Raw genomic sequence first — 16,325 nt, 5'->3', positions numbered from 1 at the left:
ACTTTAGGCCGCGCGTACGTTTTAATGGACAAATACTGTGTCCTCTCGTGAATTTTGTAGCTTTTCCGGCGTCCCACGATTTTTTATCTCTTTTTATCTCTTTACCCTGCGGTTGCACGGCTTCATGTATGGTTGAAGCAAATTCATTGGATTTCATAAAAATGTGCCTACAATTTGGTTCCCTTGATTTTGTGTTAACACGAGGTAGTCAAAACTTTTGGTTGTTGAAATTGTCATTTACCATCATTAAGTATTTAAAATCGTGATTCGACATGCATTCTATAGGAATAATATGGAATGGTGTATTAGAATATCTTTTTATTTTTTTTCTGAGAATGCTCTTTTGCGGGAACTTCAATTTCGATGAAGCATGAAGCGGCTATTTATTAAATTGAAGCCCGATTTAAGTGAAGGGTACGTCGAGCCAAGCGGTGAATGAATAAGGTTGACGGACAATCGGATCCAAACCATGATTGCGCAAGGCAGTGCCCAGAAAGGACAGCACCTCCCTAAATGAATGGCGTTCCGTTATTTCATGCGATAGCAGGTGTCGATATTGCACGAGATTATTTTTGAGACTGCTTTGTTCACTGACCAGTTCGTCATTCACGGCCACTTTCGTCTCCATTCGTGCTCCATTCATAACTGCCAAAGTGCAAGTTATCTGTTGAAATGTGCTCGTTGCTTTTATTTTAATGTCTGCTATTATATCGGAATCAATATAGGATTTTATATCATCCTGAAATACAACTTAATAACCATTGAAAGTATAAATTTAATTTAATGATTTCTACTTTCAATTATAATCGACTTTCGTTAAAATGATAAAACAAAACTTTCCATTTATGTGTACATTTTAAGCGCTAGATAAGAATTATTCTTTTTCATATAATAAAGAATTTAGCAGAATAAAGGATAGGAGATATCCAATCGATGATTCAACTCTTGCTGATGTCATCATTACCGTCGGTTACGTAACAGAGAGCTAATGGACGACCCTTTTTTTACCTCGATAGGGCGTTCGTTTCTAGCGATGATTGACGGTCTGACTTTATGCAGTGTCAGCTGTGGGACAGATGCCTTTCTATCGAGTCACAGAGCGGACAGTTTTGATCCACGGGAGTCTATTCCCTGTTGAAATTAAAGCTATTTTCCGTACCACAATTAAAAAGAAAGAAATGTAATATAAGTAAATCACAAATGAATATAAAGTAATGAGAAATTAAAGGAATGTAGATATTATTTTTGTGCCAAACCATGAAGTTATTAAATATAAAAAATGCAGTAATATATCTGAATATCTTTATAATTTAAAAAAAAAATATATTTCAACTCGTTTTCTGTAATTTTGTTTATAACAGAAAAAAATCATGTTCCTTAATGAATTCACTGATTCCCTTCCAACGTTGCATTCCGAAATAATTATCTTCAACGAAGCGTACATACATGGAAGGGAGGCTCTTCTACCGCGACGTTCGCTCTCTTGACATTCTTTCTCTGTCTACGGTCGACGACCAATAATTATGAATATCGCGATCCTCTCGTCGGTAACCCGGTTTGTGAATTCAGATACCAAAGTGCTTGCAAAGGGACCGGAAGTCAGAGGTATCATAAAATCCTTTGATCGACTAGAGTAGGTTCGAAAGGCTGGGGTTCCCTTAGCCCCGGCGATCGGGACAGTAATTGACACCACTTTCACGGCTAAACCGCTTTCCAATTTTCTCCTTATTTTCACGACGTAATAACTTACCGAGCTTGACGGAGTTTGACCGTCGCGCCACGCCGCGCCGGGCTGAAGGGAACGTGGCGGTTACCAGCCACGGGGAAGAGAGTGCATGGTTCCAGAGTGCGATGCGGCCAGTAATGGCTACGTATATATAGACTATACTTCTTTACAAGCCGGTGAGATAAGCTCTTATTGGCGACCGAAGCGTAATCACTACGGCTTCCTGAAATAACTTGAACCTTCGCCTCTTCACCCCTTTCGATTTTACCATTTGCCTTTCCTGGGTTCCTTGGCAAAGGATGGTCCGATCGAAGGGCACCGAGTAAACACGACCAAGATATCATTAATGACTCGATTCTCAATCTCCTGTCAGATGATCTCCGTGTAATTTTGATAGATCAATGGCATCACTTATTTCCGTATTCGAGTGATAGATCTTAAATGATGTAATAAGAAAATTGAATTTAAAGTTGTTATTCATCGTAATTTTAAAGCTTGTATTAATGTATAAGATGTATATTAAAGTGCTCACGTTATGTGCACGATACTATAAGTTATCTTGGAATATCAGTTGAATAAATCAATGTCAAAGTGCATTGATTATCAAAGACCTCTGTCGTTTATTCACATGAACATTGAACGGTTTTCACGAGCACACTTCCTCCAAAAATATTAGCCCTGACCGAGGATCGATTCTTTTCTCCATGCATAATTGGATAAAACGGTTCATTACACGTCTGTAACCAATTCGAGGTAATACCCGGAAAGGTAGGATAATCCAAGTCCTCGATTATTGCCGATAAATCACAATCGATATGCATTAATCGTACGAACTGGTTCAACGAATAAATGGTGGAAAGGATGAAAAGGATTTCCATACTGTGATGCTTTCAACTGTGTGTACGTATCGTCATCGATTATTCCGTAACTCAGCGTGGACAATCAACTTCTCGCATTCGAGTTCAGTAAGGAGCTTTCACATCGAGAGCTCTGTATGGAAATTCGAGCTCGCGTTTTCGAATTTTATTCATCGTCGAATTCTCGTCGAGCGTCGGTATTCTTTCATTGTTGATGGAGGTTCGAGTAGGTGTTCCGGACGCGGTGGGTGAGATTTTATATACGAGAAGAGGAAGAGTGAGTTCGCTTGGCGTTAATCGATAATCAAGCCGGCAGTTTCGTTTAAATGATCTCCGCTTTGCCGATGTTGTATTATTAAATTCGACGGTCAGAAACGTGGCCTGTATATTCCATGCAGTTTCTCCCTGTTGGCTGTTTCATGAGCCTCACTTGAAAATTCCAACGTGCTACCGACGGTTTACATATTGACGCGTTCCACTACGTGCATGTGTACACGTTGTGATATTGAGTGATTCACTTTTACGTTCTCGTTTCTCGCATCGATGCATCACTGAGATCAGCCCCTAAAACAATCCAGAACGTGATTGTTGCTGATGTTCGTATAAATTTGTATTCATCTTCTGATTCGAGATCGATCCTTATGCAAATGTTACCGATATTAAAACAGTTACCGTGAGAATCTGCGAACGCGTTAATACATTCGATATTAAAGTGTTTTGTAATGAGATTAATAACTGTTCTGAGTGATATTGCAATCTTCCTGAGAAATTTCTGTCATCGTCACTTAAACAATCTTCTATTCCCGGAATATTAAAAAATTTCTTGATTACAATGGAAATTGAGGTAGCGAGACAGTTCTTTGTTTAAAAGCAAGTTAAAGAATAACAGGCTCATCGTCAATCATTATAATGTATCAGTAGTTCGTTGTCACGTGGTAACTTATGGTTACAGAAGGCAACACACGGTTGAGAAATGTCTCACTCATTCTAGTTTCAGCGGGTTGCGTGAAACCAGCCACAGCCCACCCTTATAAATTTTAAGGAGTTTAATTCTCCGCGTAATTGCCTAAGTTTCCGACGTAACCCGCGCCCGGCGAGGACGGAGACAGCGGGAATGAACGAAAGCTGTTCAAAAGTTTTTAAGACGCGACCGTAATGAGTACGTTTTTAAAGTAGCCTTTGGCGCCAGCATTTTACAGCGATCGTTATTTACGTTTCCGGCAGCGAGGAAGACGGTCTGGTGACGTTCGGAATGAAAAAAGTGCTCCACTGTTCGCTCGGATCGACGACATTTTGATTTATGACTAGAAAATGGAAATCTCGCGTTAGGATGTGAGCCCGATGGGTTAACCAAATTTTTAGAGGCAGCTAAAAGGCTTTCGAATGGATATCTCATCTTTTTTCATTCTATTCGAATGGCAGCGTAGAAAAGAACCGATGTATATCACGGAATATGACTCATTCTTCGTAATTAAATGCGGAATCATAATATTTTGATATGTAGAATCGTTCCTGCAGAATATGAATGGTAGATGATCTTTTATGAAATCAACCCGAATAGACAGAATTCTACTATGAATTGAAATCAGATAGAGTAAACAGATCGTGGAAACGTGATCTATCGCGTACGTACAAGCGATACGGTAACGTGGATCGCTACGGCATAGTTGGTCGACGCGTTCGTCCAACGTGAAGCGTATTTTTCAGGGCAATAAAGGAACGCGATAACAGAATCCAATTAGGCGACACTTGGGGACCGCACGGAGGTTGACGCAAGGAAGAAGTGAGGCCAGCCCGGCTTGTTAGAAGACGGAGTCGGCGGCTTTGCAAGGGCTACTTCTTGAACTTTCACCCTGTTTCGTGACGAGACCAGCGGATCCGTCGTGCAGAAAAGCAAATTTTCTTTCTCGTTTTATTCCACTATTCTCCTGCCACTGCCCGCGGAAGCAGATAAAAACGTTCGCGGAAATGCAAAGCCGTGTATCGAAGAAGAGAAGGGAAAGTTCACCTCATTAATAAAAGATCGGGTACGCAAAGTACAATTGCACTGCTAAGAGCTTATTACGTCAACCACCGGCTTTATTACCAACTAAGATTTATAGCACGCACTCCAATAACGAAGGCTCCTGCCTCCCATGTTGAATGAGAGAACGTTTATTCAATGCGCTTCCTCGTGAATACCACGTTTCTTACAGCCACCGACATAGATATACACATATATACACCTCGTTTTTAGGCTCCCATTTAACAAAAAGCTCCAGTTCTACTGTATAAATTGTAACCTCTCTCACAAATAATACACATTACATATCACAATTTTGCATATGACACAATATTGCCTAAAAACTCCTTGATCTCTGAGATGCAAAATACTATTTCTTTTACTACTGACACATCTATCATTTTCTTATTATCCTCTCCCATTGAAAATGACATGTTTTCAACAAGATAATGCAGTGCTTAAATACTTGCTATAAAAAGCTGTTATGACTACATTATGCGTTACATGAAACTTCTTATTTCATTAACGCTATAACGAAGTGTAACTATGCACGATCATTATATTGAATAAATATTGAAGTGAACTTTATGCGATACGTGAAACTTACGAGATGTAAACAAATGAGGTAACAGAAGTAGTTAAACTGATATTCATAATATTAATGAGAATTAATTATTACGTATTGATATTTCATACACGCGAAGTATACTTAGTACGCTCAGGATGAACCGTGTTACGTACTTACATATATTTAAAAACTGTCAAACTTTACTCGTTAAATTTGAAAAATGTTAAGAACTTTTTTACAATGCACATAACATAGTCATAAAACTTTTCTATGGTAAGTGTTCAAACACTTTCGCGCTTCACTGTATTCCATACTGCATTTTTTGATGAACATATAGTAACTTAAATAAAATTCTGGAATATAGAATCACGAAAAATGTGTGTATTATTTCCTTCCTACACGAGACAATTTTTGTCATCGCGAAGTACAAGGGGAGCAATAATCCTAACAGGGGCAGCGAAGATCAACGAAAGGAAACGCGGGACATCGAGCAAACTATGAATTATTTACCAGACTATGTTAAACATGTCTGAGGGATATCTCGCGGCATCCCGTTTGTGATTGGCAAATGTCGTACGTAATACCTATGTCGGCGTCGCGTCGCGTCTCTTCGTTTGATTGCACTTGAGAAGTTGGTCGGAGATGAGAAACACGAGACGAAGATGTGGGAAGGGAAAGCTGGAACCAATCAATAGTCTCTGATGAACAGACTCTGACGTCTATTGGCACAGCAGCACCAATACAGACGATTTCATGTTCTGTTCTCTATGAATTATTTAGCGTAAGCAAAGTGGCCTCAGTGTGTATTTATGTACTCTGAAACTGAGGCAGGACTTCGCAGCGTTCGGGAGAAGCTCGCTTGATTTCACCGTTCCTAATCTGTCCTTCCTATCCATGTCAAACAGCGCAACTAGCTTCATTGATTCGGCCAAGTTGCGAATGGGCAGGAAACACCAATTGGAAACGTTATTCGAATGTTCTACGCTTGCTGCCGAATTACTATTATTATTAATGTTTATCAGGTCATCGATATTGAATAGGTTCAATTTAACACTCATCCTACTTTCCTAATTTAATTTAATTATTACACGATACTCATTGAACAATAGAGTTTAAAAATATAATTAAAAATGTAATATGCCCTTGCGGAATGTAGTGGAATCAATATCAATTGATCGAGGTAAGGATTGAAAAGAATTCCCGTTGTGCTAAATAAAGGAAATAAACGGGTCGGTTTAATTTCCGGTCAGATTAGAGATTGGAATGTATCGCTGGAGATATATGGATGCACCTAAGAGGCATTCCGCGCCGGTTAATAACGCGAGTACCAGGCATAATGCGCACCTACGTTTCGAGTTATCGAGAAATCTCGGTTGACTTCGCCCCTTGACCTATCGCTTCCTCCGATATCAAACGCCACAACTTGCCACGCTCCGTTGCCCCCGACAAAATCAATCTTCGACTCTGACACGCTCGCTTTTGAATTATGACCGCATAATGGACCGTGGAAATGAGTCTTTTATGACCTTAATCTCCATCATAATTTTTATTCACTTGTTCGTACCAATTGATAAGGAGAAGGAGCTGATTTTATGCGACAAGCAATCTACGCAAATACAACAATAACAGCGTTCACTTTGATTATTCTGTATAAAAATTTGATTCCGTTGCAACGATCGTTGCTTTATGATAGATACATACACATATCAATTGTGAAACTATGTTAAATATAATGCATGCATGATTCCATGGTTTTGACATTCCCCTGTGGCGAATATATTGAAACAGAACTATCTTCGAGCTAGTCAAGAACAAAGTTTGGAATCCTGGCCGAGAACAGATAATTATTCGGCCAGAATGAGAGTACTGTTTGTTCTTAACTCGGCGAACTGCTAGGTATCTAGTATAATAATTACATGTGTAAAGCTTGTGAGAAGTTACGTACCCCTGGATGATGAATTTCTTTAGACTTTGTCTTAAATGTTGACCTGAACCGTCGTGCATGTTGGAAGTGCCACAACAAATTTAAGTATACAACCTACGTTTCCATTTCCATGAAATTACATTTTTCATGCGAGAGACGGTGACCAAATTGAGGTTGATAAAATATTCGCAGAGGGTTGCTATAAAAAATGTCAGGGCAAGCGAGCCGGTGTGACTGCGCGACGGACGGAAACCGCGTTTATCAAAAGCGGATCCGCGTTTCGGGCATAATTTATTCATCGCGCCAGAGGACCGTACTCGGATCGCGGTAGCATCGAGGCTTCCTAATGCAATATTGATTCGCTTTCGCTGTTGCGCGACGTGCTAGGTCGTAGCGTGCAATTTGCATATGGAACTACATACACGGCTCGCAGAAACGGTCCACAGTCGTGAACTGCGTAACTGGCTAACGGTGCGGTCCCGTCGCGACTGTTTGCCATTTATATGCATGGAAATTGCGTCGAGGCTAGACGACATACGCGCCGATGACAAGCCTGATTTCCTCCCGATCCGTGTTTCGTTCAGAGGCGAGCAGCGACGCGACGAGACGCCGACGACACCTGATTCATGTTTCGTCAGGACGCGTCCAGCGACGTGCTGCAAAGTGTAGAATTCACTTTTTGGAAGAGACGCTACGAGTAATTGTATTGGGCTTTTAATAGTATACAAAAATTAATTAGTGATTTAGTAACTTTGAATTACTGTTAAATATTTAATTAAAGTAAAACAGTGTAATGAGAGGCGAGTGAATTTTCTCGTATCGCTTAAATTTAATAATACCTGGTATGCTAGCGCTTATGAAATCCGCAATAAGTTTCCAGGTCGATTAACATCGTTGATAACGTTAATGTACCACGTTAATGTTAGTTATTCCAGGGCATTAACATTTTAATAAAGTCGGATGAAGATAAGCGTGAAAGAGGACAGTTAAAATGATAAAGCACATATTCTTGCCTGGATGATCGTTAAGATTGCTAAGAAAAAATATAAAGAAAGCTGGGGGTAAGGCTTGAACGCGGCTGAATGCGGTAATAAAGTTTACTAGGAAGCAAGTAAAACGAACCAATTAACACGCAGACATAAAACTTAGGTAGCTCCTCGACGCGGTGCGGCTGCAACTGCATAAAATTTGCATCTACACAGGGAATTACAAACCAGCTTTCGAACAGCAACCGGCTGCAAAGTAAACGTGTGTATTGTTTGCGCGCCAGAAGCAGAACGGCGCAAATAGCTGGCAGCTTGATGAATTTTCGACGAGCTTAGGCAATTTCAATGATCGCGAAGGACGTGCCGGCTTCGAGAGCGTTAAAACACTCGCAACCGACCCGATGGATGGTGAGCGTAGCAGAAAAGCGAGAGTCGAACGAACGTTTTAACATGTCAGAGTACATTACGACTTTCGCGTCTAGCGAAGAATGGATTTTCCAACCGTGGCACAAATTTTTTGCGAATCCTTCCGGCTGTGGCTGTCGTCGTCGTAACGACGCAACGGGATGGGACGACGGGACGATAAATTATCCGCGAACGAGCAGCGCGCGATTGCTATTAGCAGGCTACGACGAGGCTTGCAATTATAGCCGGTGCGGTGGTTCGTTACTGTTAGAACCGCAATTAATTGGACGAATTTGCAGATCAGTGGAGCGAACGCTTGCGACACATTAAATGGTTTCCACGATGGATTTTATCCTTCCGGGCGGACACTTCACACCGTTCTCGTTAGAATATTTTTGGCCATGCCTTCAAACAATTAAGAAGTCGAACTCGACTGGAACAGAAATAATTTTATTATATGTTTCGTTGAATTCATTCTTATATCGAGTGACATACGAATAAATAAAATCATACATTCAATTTATTATATACTCTCTACTTTATTATCCTTTAAACAACTCGTTAATGATAATGAATTGATGAAAAATGAACTCGTTAAATCTGTATTTCGTATAGCAGATAATAAGAACGAGCAAACTATACTAGGATCGTTTTATATAAATTTTATTATGAAACCAAAGCACTGAAAACTGTCAGATATTTGATATCATATCGCGCATGACGTTTCATCCTATTATCTACCCTTTTTATCATGACCCTTCCACAGCATAGACGTCAGAGTGTGATACAATTCGCGGCGATAAATCTCATTTTCGCGTCGTATCGCGATTGTTTGAACGTCCGCATACATTTCGCCATTTCGTTGGTCGCGAGGGAGCGGAAAAATAATGGCGATAAATCCACCGAAACAGAAACCACAGGATGAGGTGAATAGGTCAGCATAGGAAAGTAATTAACAATAAATCCTCCCAGTCGCTCTGATGTACACCATGGCCTGTTTCGTGCCGTTTTCTTCGTACGCCACCGCTGGATAACAATGAATGCACGCAATGAAGACAGATAAAAAAGACGAGATAAAACAAATAAATGGAAAGAGTGATAAAGCGGATTATTCTGCCCTGCACCTTCCTATTGTTGTAGATTTTATACAGGAAAGAACGTTCTATTTTGTGGTTTTTCAGTAAAAGTTAATAATACGCCCTGACTCAAACTTAGAATCAAAGCAACAAATTTTTTAAATATTTTTACGAATGTGTCGGAAACGAAAACCGTGCGACGGTATCATGTATTGAATCACAACAGAGATCGAATTCACTGAAATCTACACAATTTTCTCAATCGATTTTTGATATTTTCATTCAGTTTCAACTTTAAACGTTAACTGAACCAAAATCCTCGTATTTGTTTGAAAATTCTTTGGCATTGAATATAGTAATCGATGATCCAATATTCCAGGTCCTATTCGAGGTATTATTCAAATTTCCTGTATTTCGCGATCTAATTACCACTCTCACGTATCTCAAAGCAGAATCTAACCATCCCCAGCCGATAGCTATCTCGCAATCTTCGAAGGTAGCTTCGGGACATCCACGAAGTTCCTTATCGAACGCGCGTTCGCTTAACGATCACGGTTTCGCTCCGAATTTCGTTTCGCGAAGTTTCGAAACCGGCCAATTCCTTTGACATCATCTCGTAATAAGATTGAGGCGCGTCAGCCGCGAATTCACCGACGCATCCGCTTATTAAAACGGATATGCGAATAATAATTAACGCGAGATTAATGGTACAGCCGTGACACGCGGGTGAAGAAGGAGAGGGAGAAAGAGACAGAAGAAGTAGAAATGTGACAGCGTTACACAGCGTGCTTTCGCCAGTGACCGTTGGCGCGGAACAGTCGCTGGGATAAATTCATTCGTTATTTCCGGCTCGATTGTGCCCGCACTGGGCTCGAGCGAAAGCTGCAACTGGAATTAGCTGACCGGAAACTGGTCCTCCGTAACGCGAACCGCGTCACCGAAAAATTTCACCCGCGCCGTGGGAACGCTCGTTTAATCGCTGTACGCGCAAACGATAATTGCTCCCCTCTCTCCGTTTTCCTTTTTCTGAACGCGACTGGTCACGCTGCAGCGCCGTGGCTGATCGCTTTGATTAATGGAAACCTAGTATCATCCGCTCTGATTCGTCGACTCAGTTCATAACAATTTTTATTTATTGCTAATCATTGGTTGGGTTAGTTGCCTTATTCATAATATCCATTATATTTTATAATAATCTTACAATAAATCTAACTATTTTATTCTATAAACTTTGCCGTAGTCAGGATTGTTAGGATAATCAAACTAAAACAGTCATTATAAGTTTAACAACTCTTCGTCGTTGTAATGCACTTGTGACATTTGTTGAAGCGAGTAGAATAGGAGCGTGTTTGGCCATACATGCATTATGCATCTCCACAAAACTAGATCTACGTGTTACCGCGCATCCTTCTGCAAGTAAAGTAATGCAGTACGTGATCGGACAGCTGGAATACTATTAATGTGGTTCAACGAAATATGTATAATATCATATTTTGAAATAACGACTGTACGAGGCGATGGGAACATTTTTAACGCGCTATACGTTCCTTTTAATATTAATATACCGCGTTCATAAATCGTTCAGCTATAAAACGCACCATTTCTCGCTTAGGGAATTATTGAAACTCGCGGCAAACAGTCCGCGTGTCGAAATGAGATCCGCGTGTCGAAATGAGATCCGCGTATCACTTTTAAGCGTGAACGACGAACGAAATATCGTCATGTATTGTACCTGGCGATAGTCGGGTGGCCTTCGCATTTCGATTGATTCCTCGATCGGGGTATCTATCTGTCCGGTGGGTACGCCCGAGCGAAACGAGTGGGAACAAAGGACCTTTCGCATGGAAATGAATCGCGATCGAGCTCGAAGTGGCTCTCGTTCATCGACAGATAGCCGCGCGTAGCCTAGGTAATAATTCTGAAAAATTGTTCCGCTCCCTGAGCCAGGTCTGAGATTTCAACGCATAAATCGTCCTCTTTCCCGGATTCCGTGTGATATATTGGTGTTTGCAAGTGTTCCCTGAGAGGCATTACGATCGTATATCCTCCGAGTATTGGATACAGAATGGTTTTTCCGCCCTGGCAACCCGGTACTTTATGATATTTCCATTTTTTCCATCGAACTTATCTTTAATCTCATGTCCTACGGCTCTTACTTAATGGCGGCACATCAATTTTCTTTTTCACCTTCGTGATCGGAATTATTTGTAGATTGATCCTTTCACGTATTATGATTACCCGAGGTCAATCGATCTTGCCGGCGACGAAGTTCTATCCAAGTTCTGGCCACGCTACGGTCTGTCAGCTAATTATTTTTCCATCAATAAGCGCTCCTCGCGCCTAAACCACCACTGCCACGTAAGAAGAAACTTCGTTAAAGAAAAATTGCGTTAACGTTCACAAGTTCCTTAACTATCCGCGTATTAAAATCGAAAATTAATTTCAACTTCGCTACGCTGCGACCAAACTTGTTAGCGAGTCGTTAACTCGCCATCGATTTAAATCAATCGAACGTTGCGAAAAATGTATACTTTATCACGTTGCCAATGCGTCACATCATCATTTCTTCAAACAAGAATTCGTATGATTATGAGCATATTAGTTCAAACAGCGAAACCATGAAACCAAGACAATACTATGAAAGACGACGTATTCAATTTCTTTGTTCATTTCGTATCGAATGGGAATTGCATTTGACAAGAACTGTTTTTGCGGTAATTGGAGCATTCATTCCAGGTAGTGAAGCTGGCTAACTGTATGCATAGCGTTACTATTCCGCGTCGTAGTTGCCGATGTTCGAATCCAATTTAATGTTCTGCTCGCTCCTTGGATTTCAGATCTGGACACGATGTTATATGGATATACGAACAACATATACGTGCTGGACCACACTCCTGAATCCCTGCCGGTGAGTACGATTCAGAATACAACGAGCCAGTTACCAGGCGACTACCGCGCTTAAGTCGATTCATGGCATCGTAATTGCATACCGCGTTTAATGACTAGAAAATTAATACCTTCGCTGACCCACTAACGACCAACGTCACGTTAACGCGATATCTTTTTAATCACCCCTCGTTACTGGATCGACTTTTTCTTTAACACAGATTTTATTTCATTATTGTTTCTTGCTGTAAAATCGTTCAACATCCCGTAATTGAATAAAACGTGATAACAGATTTTATTCTATATGAAAATTTTCCAACGTTTTGATTGGCGAGCAAATTTACTAATGGAGAGAAAAATTGGTGGGAAACTAACATTTTTTTATACAACACTACGTATACGTGCGCAAATACCGTGGATAAATTTAATCGATACCTGCCGGAATAATCACGAAATGTAAACCATGGAAAAAATACCTGCATCTTCCTGTTTCAATCCCTGAATGAATTGTATTTGTTCTCCATTCCGTGTAAAAGCTGAAAGCGAAAAAAAAACATGCATTTGCATTATTTCGATAATTGAGAGTCGCGCCGTGATCAGTGGACATATCAGTCTCGCGCATATCTCGTTTTACGTAATATGATCTACGCATATTTCCCTGTTCAGATTAATTATCGCTTTAAACCAGTACGCCAGTGTACACCGTGCAACATTGTTCACGTTGAATTCGCTCAATTACCCGTGGACCCTAACCAGCCAACGGGAAACGCCCGAAATTGAGCCGAAGCAGCCGCGTTTATGAATTAAACTGATTACGCGACGCGCCGGACAAACGAAACCAGCTCGTTAACGATCTTCTATGCAGATTTTTTCAGCCGATTTTTCACAAAGCAATGGTTAACAGGACAACAAAACGAATTATTACGTAAAGCCAAGCGAAACGGGAACAGAGTTTCAGCGGCATGGTTTCGTCAAGCACTGTAACGTACGGACAAAAAATATTCATCGTGAATATCTTTGTCTGTTTTATGCTTTTTTAATTAATCAATCTTCGCGAAATGGCCACTGTGATGAAAATTCTGGCACGTCAGCAAAGCCGAAGTAAACCGTCGAACGCAAGTGCTGGTAACGGGAGTTCTATAATTAAGTGCAGAAAATTGACGGGAAACCTTTAACAGAAACCACACGCGAAATTAAAATCCGTGGATTTTAATTTTGTATGAAATTAAAAACGTTGGAAAAAGATGAATATTAAAATACTTAATCAAACAATCACAAGTCCGTGTTTATATGCGTATTAGTTATCCGTCTACACGGATACGTGTACATGTTACATGTGCATATTGTGTACTCATACAAGACTGATGTAATTGCTCGGATCTCGTGAATGGGATAGGGAAATTTCGGTTCCGTGGTGACATAGACATTGAATTTCCGGCGTCTAGCCGTCATGCGAATTGAATCGATCAATCAGTCACATTCACGGCAATTAGATTGCAGGATAAAATGTTTACCGTATCCGTTTAAACCGGCGCTTATATTTCCGACCCCTTGTACAGTTTGAGTATAAATTCATTCCGGAGGGGCAATTAAGCCGCGCACAGTTTGACGTTCGAAAAATATTTTACTTCCAGTTACGTCGCGGGAAATTAACGTCGGAAGCTTGGCGCGGTATATTTGTTCCCCGGAAGCTCTGAGCCTTTGATGTTCCAAACCGATTATTGATTGTCCGCCAGTTTACCGTCGTGTGCACTTTATGAATGTGCTTAAACGAAAGTAAAAATGTTCGAAAACTCATTTTCTCGCTTGATAAAAGATTGAGGAAAATTAGTTAATCGTCCACAATGTGATTAACAAACTGCGGATTTTTGTGCAAATAAAACATTTATGACAGTTAATTAAAAAAGTGCATTTACGATGAAAGTTTCTTTTAAGCATTGCAATATGCATTTATGTCTGATGTTTTACAAATTTTTACCTATCACGTGCAACGTTTATATTTCTTACATATTCGGTCTTTTCATAAATGTATAAAATTCATATTCTAACGAATATAAACAAATTTTTTATCATTTTGATTAGAAAACTTCAATGTTACTAAGAATTTCTAAATGCAGTTTCACGAGCACACGTCCTGCAGCAGAATTTCGAGAGGCAGAAAGAACAGACTAATGTTCACTTGTCGTAGCTGGCGATCTATTTATCACCGTTGAAAGACTGGAAGAAAGTTAGCACGAACTCGCAGGAAATACGAGTCAGGAGACTGGAGGATACGCCTCCCGGGGGAATATCGTGGACTCTAGCTGATCGGGCAGCCAGTGCCCGGTACATCGAATCAGCTTTCTACTTGTTATCTCCAGACATTTGATCTCTTTGCCATTTCCTGCCTGCTCCTTTGTATCAAATCCTGCAGACGACGTTCCCTTCTTCCGGTTTCGCGGAGTCGCAACGGTAAGAGAGACTCGACCAATTGCTCGCTGAAAAGAGAATCTTTGTTGATAGAGGGAACAATCGGCTATTTTATGCCACTTACTAGGGGCTCACATGGCTTTTATGGCATTTACTACAATAAATAGCGTAGATTAATTCTTTTAATTTCATTTAACAACGAACAATTCCTTTTCTGATCTTCCGTCGCAAGTGATCGTCGCAAATATCTTCACTGAAAGTCGAGCTGGTCTGATCATTTAATTAAGAAGTTAGTTTTAGGGAACACAATTTAATCTCAAGAGTATTCAAACATTTGTCGAATAAGTTGAAACAACACCTGACTGCCAGAATTTTTGCAAGTTCTGAAAGTTTTCTTATTCCGGACATCGCACGAACTACTGTTTCTACACCGTGTTTTTTTTACTTCTTCCCGATGTATTTCGAAGGAGTTCACTCTAATCGGGTCTGTCCACCAACGACGCCACGGGAACGTCAGACACGCTCATGAAACTTAAATTAACGGCAAAGAGTTCCTCCCAGGACGATTTAAACTTTGACCCACCAGCCAAATATTAACTCCATGCACCGCTGGCTAAAGAATTTCATCTTCCATTCCTGACGGGAACAGAAACTCAATCATTGTTATGACTTTAAGTATGATTTAACCAAAGTACTAAGACGAACGGACACGTTCAAATAACAATTTAAATGCAATTTAAAAGAAAACTTGACTACCACATTCGTTGCGATTTTACAAATTTCTAGACCTTAATTTGATTCCACCTCAAACTTGCCTAGTTTTTTACCTTTTCGTGAAAAGGTCAGTTTTTATTGTATATATACATATATATATACTGCACACTGTTTCATAAGAAAAACTTTTCAATCGATATAACAGCATGAAATCCGTTTACCGATTTTTACGATTACCGATTCTTCCACGAACGAACAGCGACAAACGCATTAAAATCTTACTTGGGGAAGCCACCGAAATTTTCCCATTGAAAATTTCACATTGGCGATATAGGCTCTAAAAGCGCAACTCAGTTTTCGCGGACGTTTATGGTCGGCGTCTAATAGTTCGAAACCTCCTGGCCCCTAGGGCGAAAAAGCTTTTAAGCGGCGTGTACTTTCTGAACTCCTTCGACTACGATTCTATCGAGATTTCCACTGATTTTCTACAACATGAAATTGCTCGATATCTACGATTGCCTGCGGTAAAGTAATTACATTGAATTTATTTTAAATTTACAAATAAACGTTTAAAAGTACGTAGCTGTAATACGTGAAGGACTCATCTAAGAAGATCCAGATATTCTAAACGAGATTATAGTTTTTAGCTCAGTACCATTTCCAAAATTTAACCCAGATTTCATGAACTCGGCTCGAACACTGTTTTCAAGTAGCCATCCCCAGGTTTAGTCAAGGATCGTGAAAAAAAATCCCAAGATTTGTTTCCATTCAT

The 16,325-nt window shown here is 40.2% G+C and overlaps 1 protein-coding gene across 7 annotated transcripts in view; it reads left to right on the top strand.

Moving 5' to 3' along the window:
* Positions 1 to 16,325, top strand: part of LOC108631090 (uncharacterized) — a 98,668-nt gene that overhangs the window by 74,390 nt on the left and 7,953 nt on the right. For all 7 annotated transcript variants that reach the window (XM_026818590.1, XM_026818591.1, XM_018034792.2 and 4 more), the window contains one exon: positions 12,382 to 12,452. In XM_026818590.1, the coding sequence (XP_026674391.1) occupies positions 12,382 to 12,452 (71 nt within the window). The remainder of the gene's footprint in view (positions 1 to 12,381; positions 12,453 to 16,325) is intronic.

This window comes from Ceratina calcarata, unplaced genomic scaffold (assembly GCF_001652005.2).
Source record: "Ceratina calcarata isolate Rehan_Ccalc_2016 unplaced genomic scaffold, ASM165200v1 scaffold81, whole genome shotgun sequence".
Taxonomy (NCBI): Eukaryota; Metazoa; Arthropoda; class Insecta; order Hymenoptera; family Apidae; genus Ceratina; species Ceratina calcarata.
This window is presented reverse-complemented; position numbering and strand designations above follow the sequence as displayed.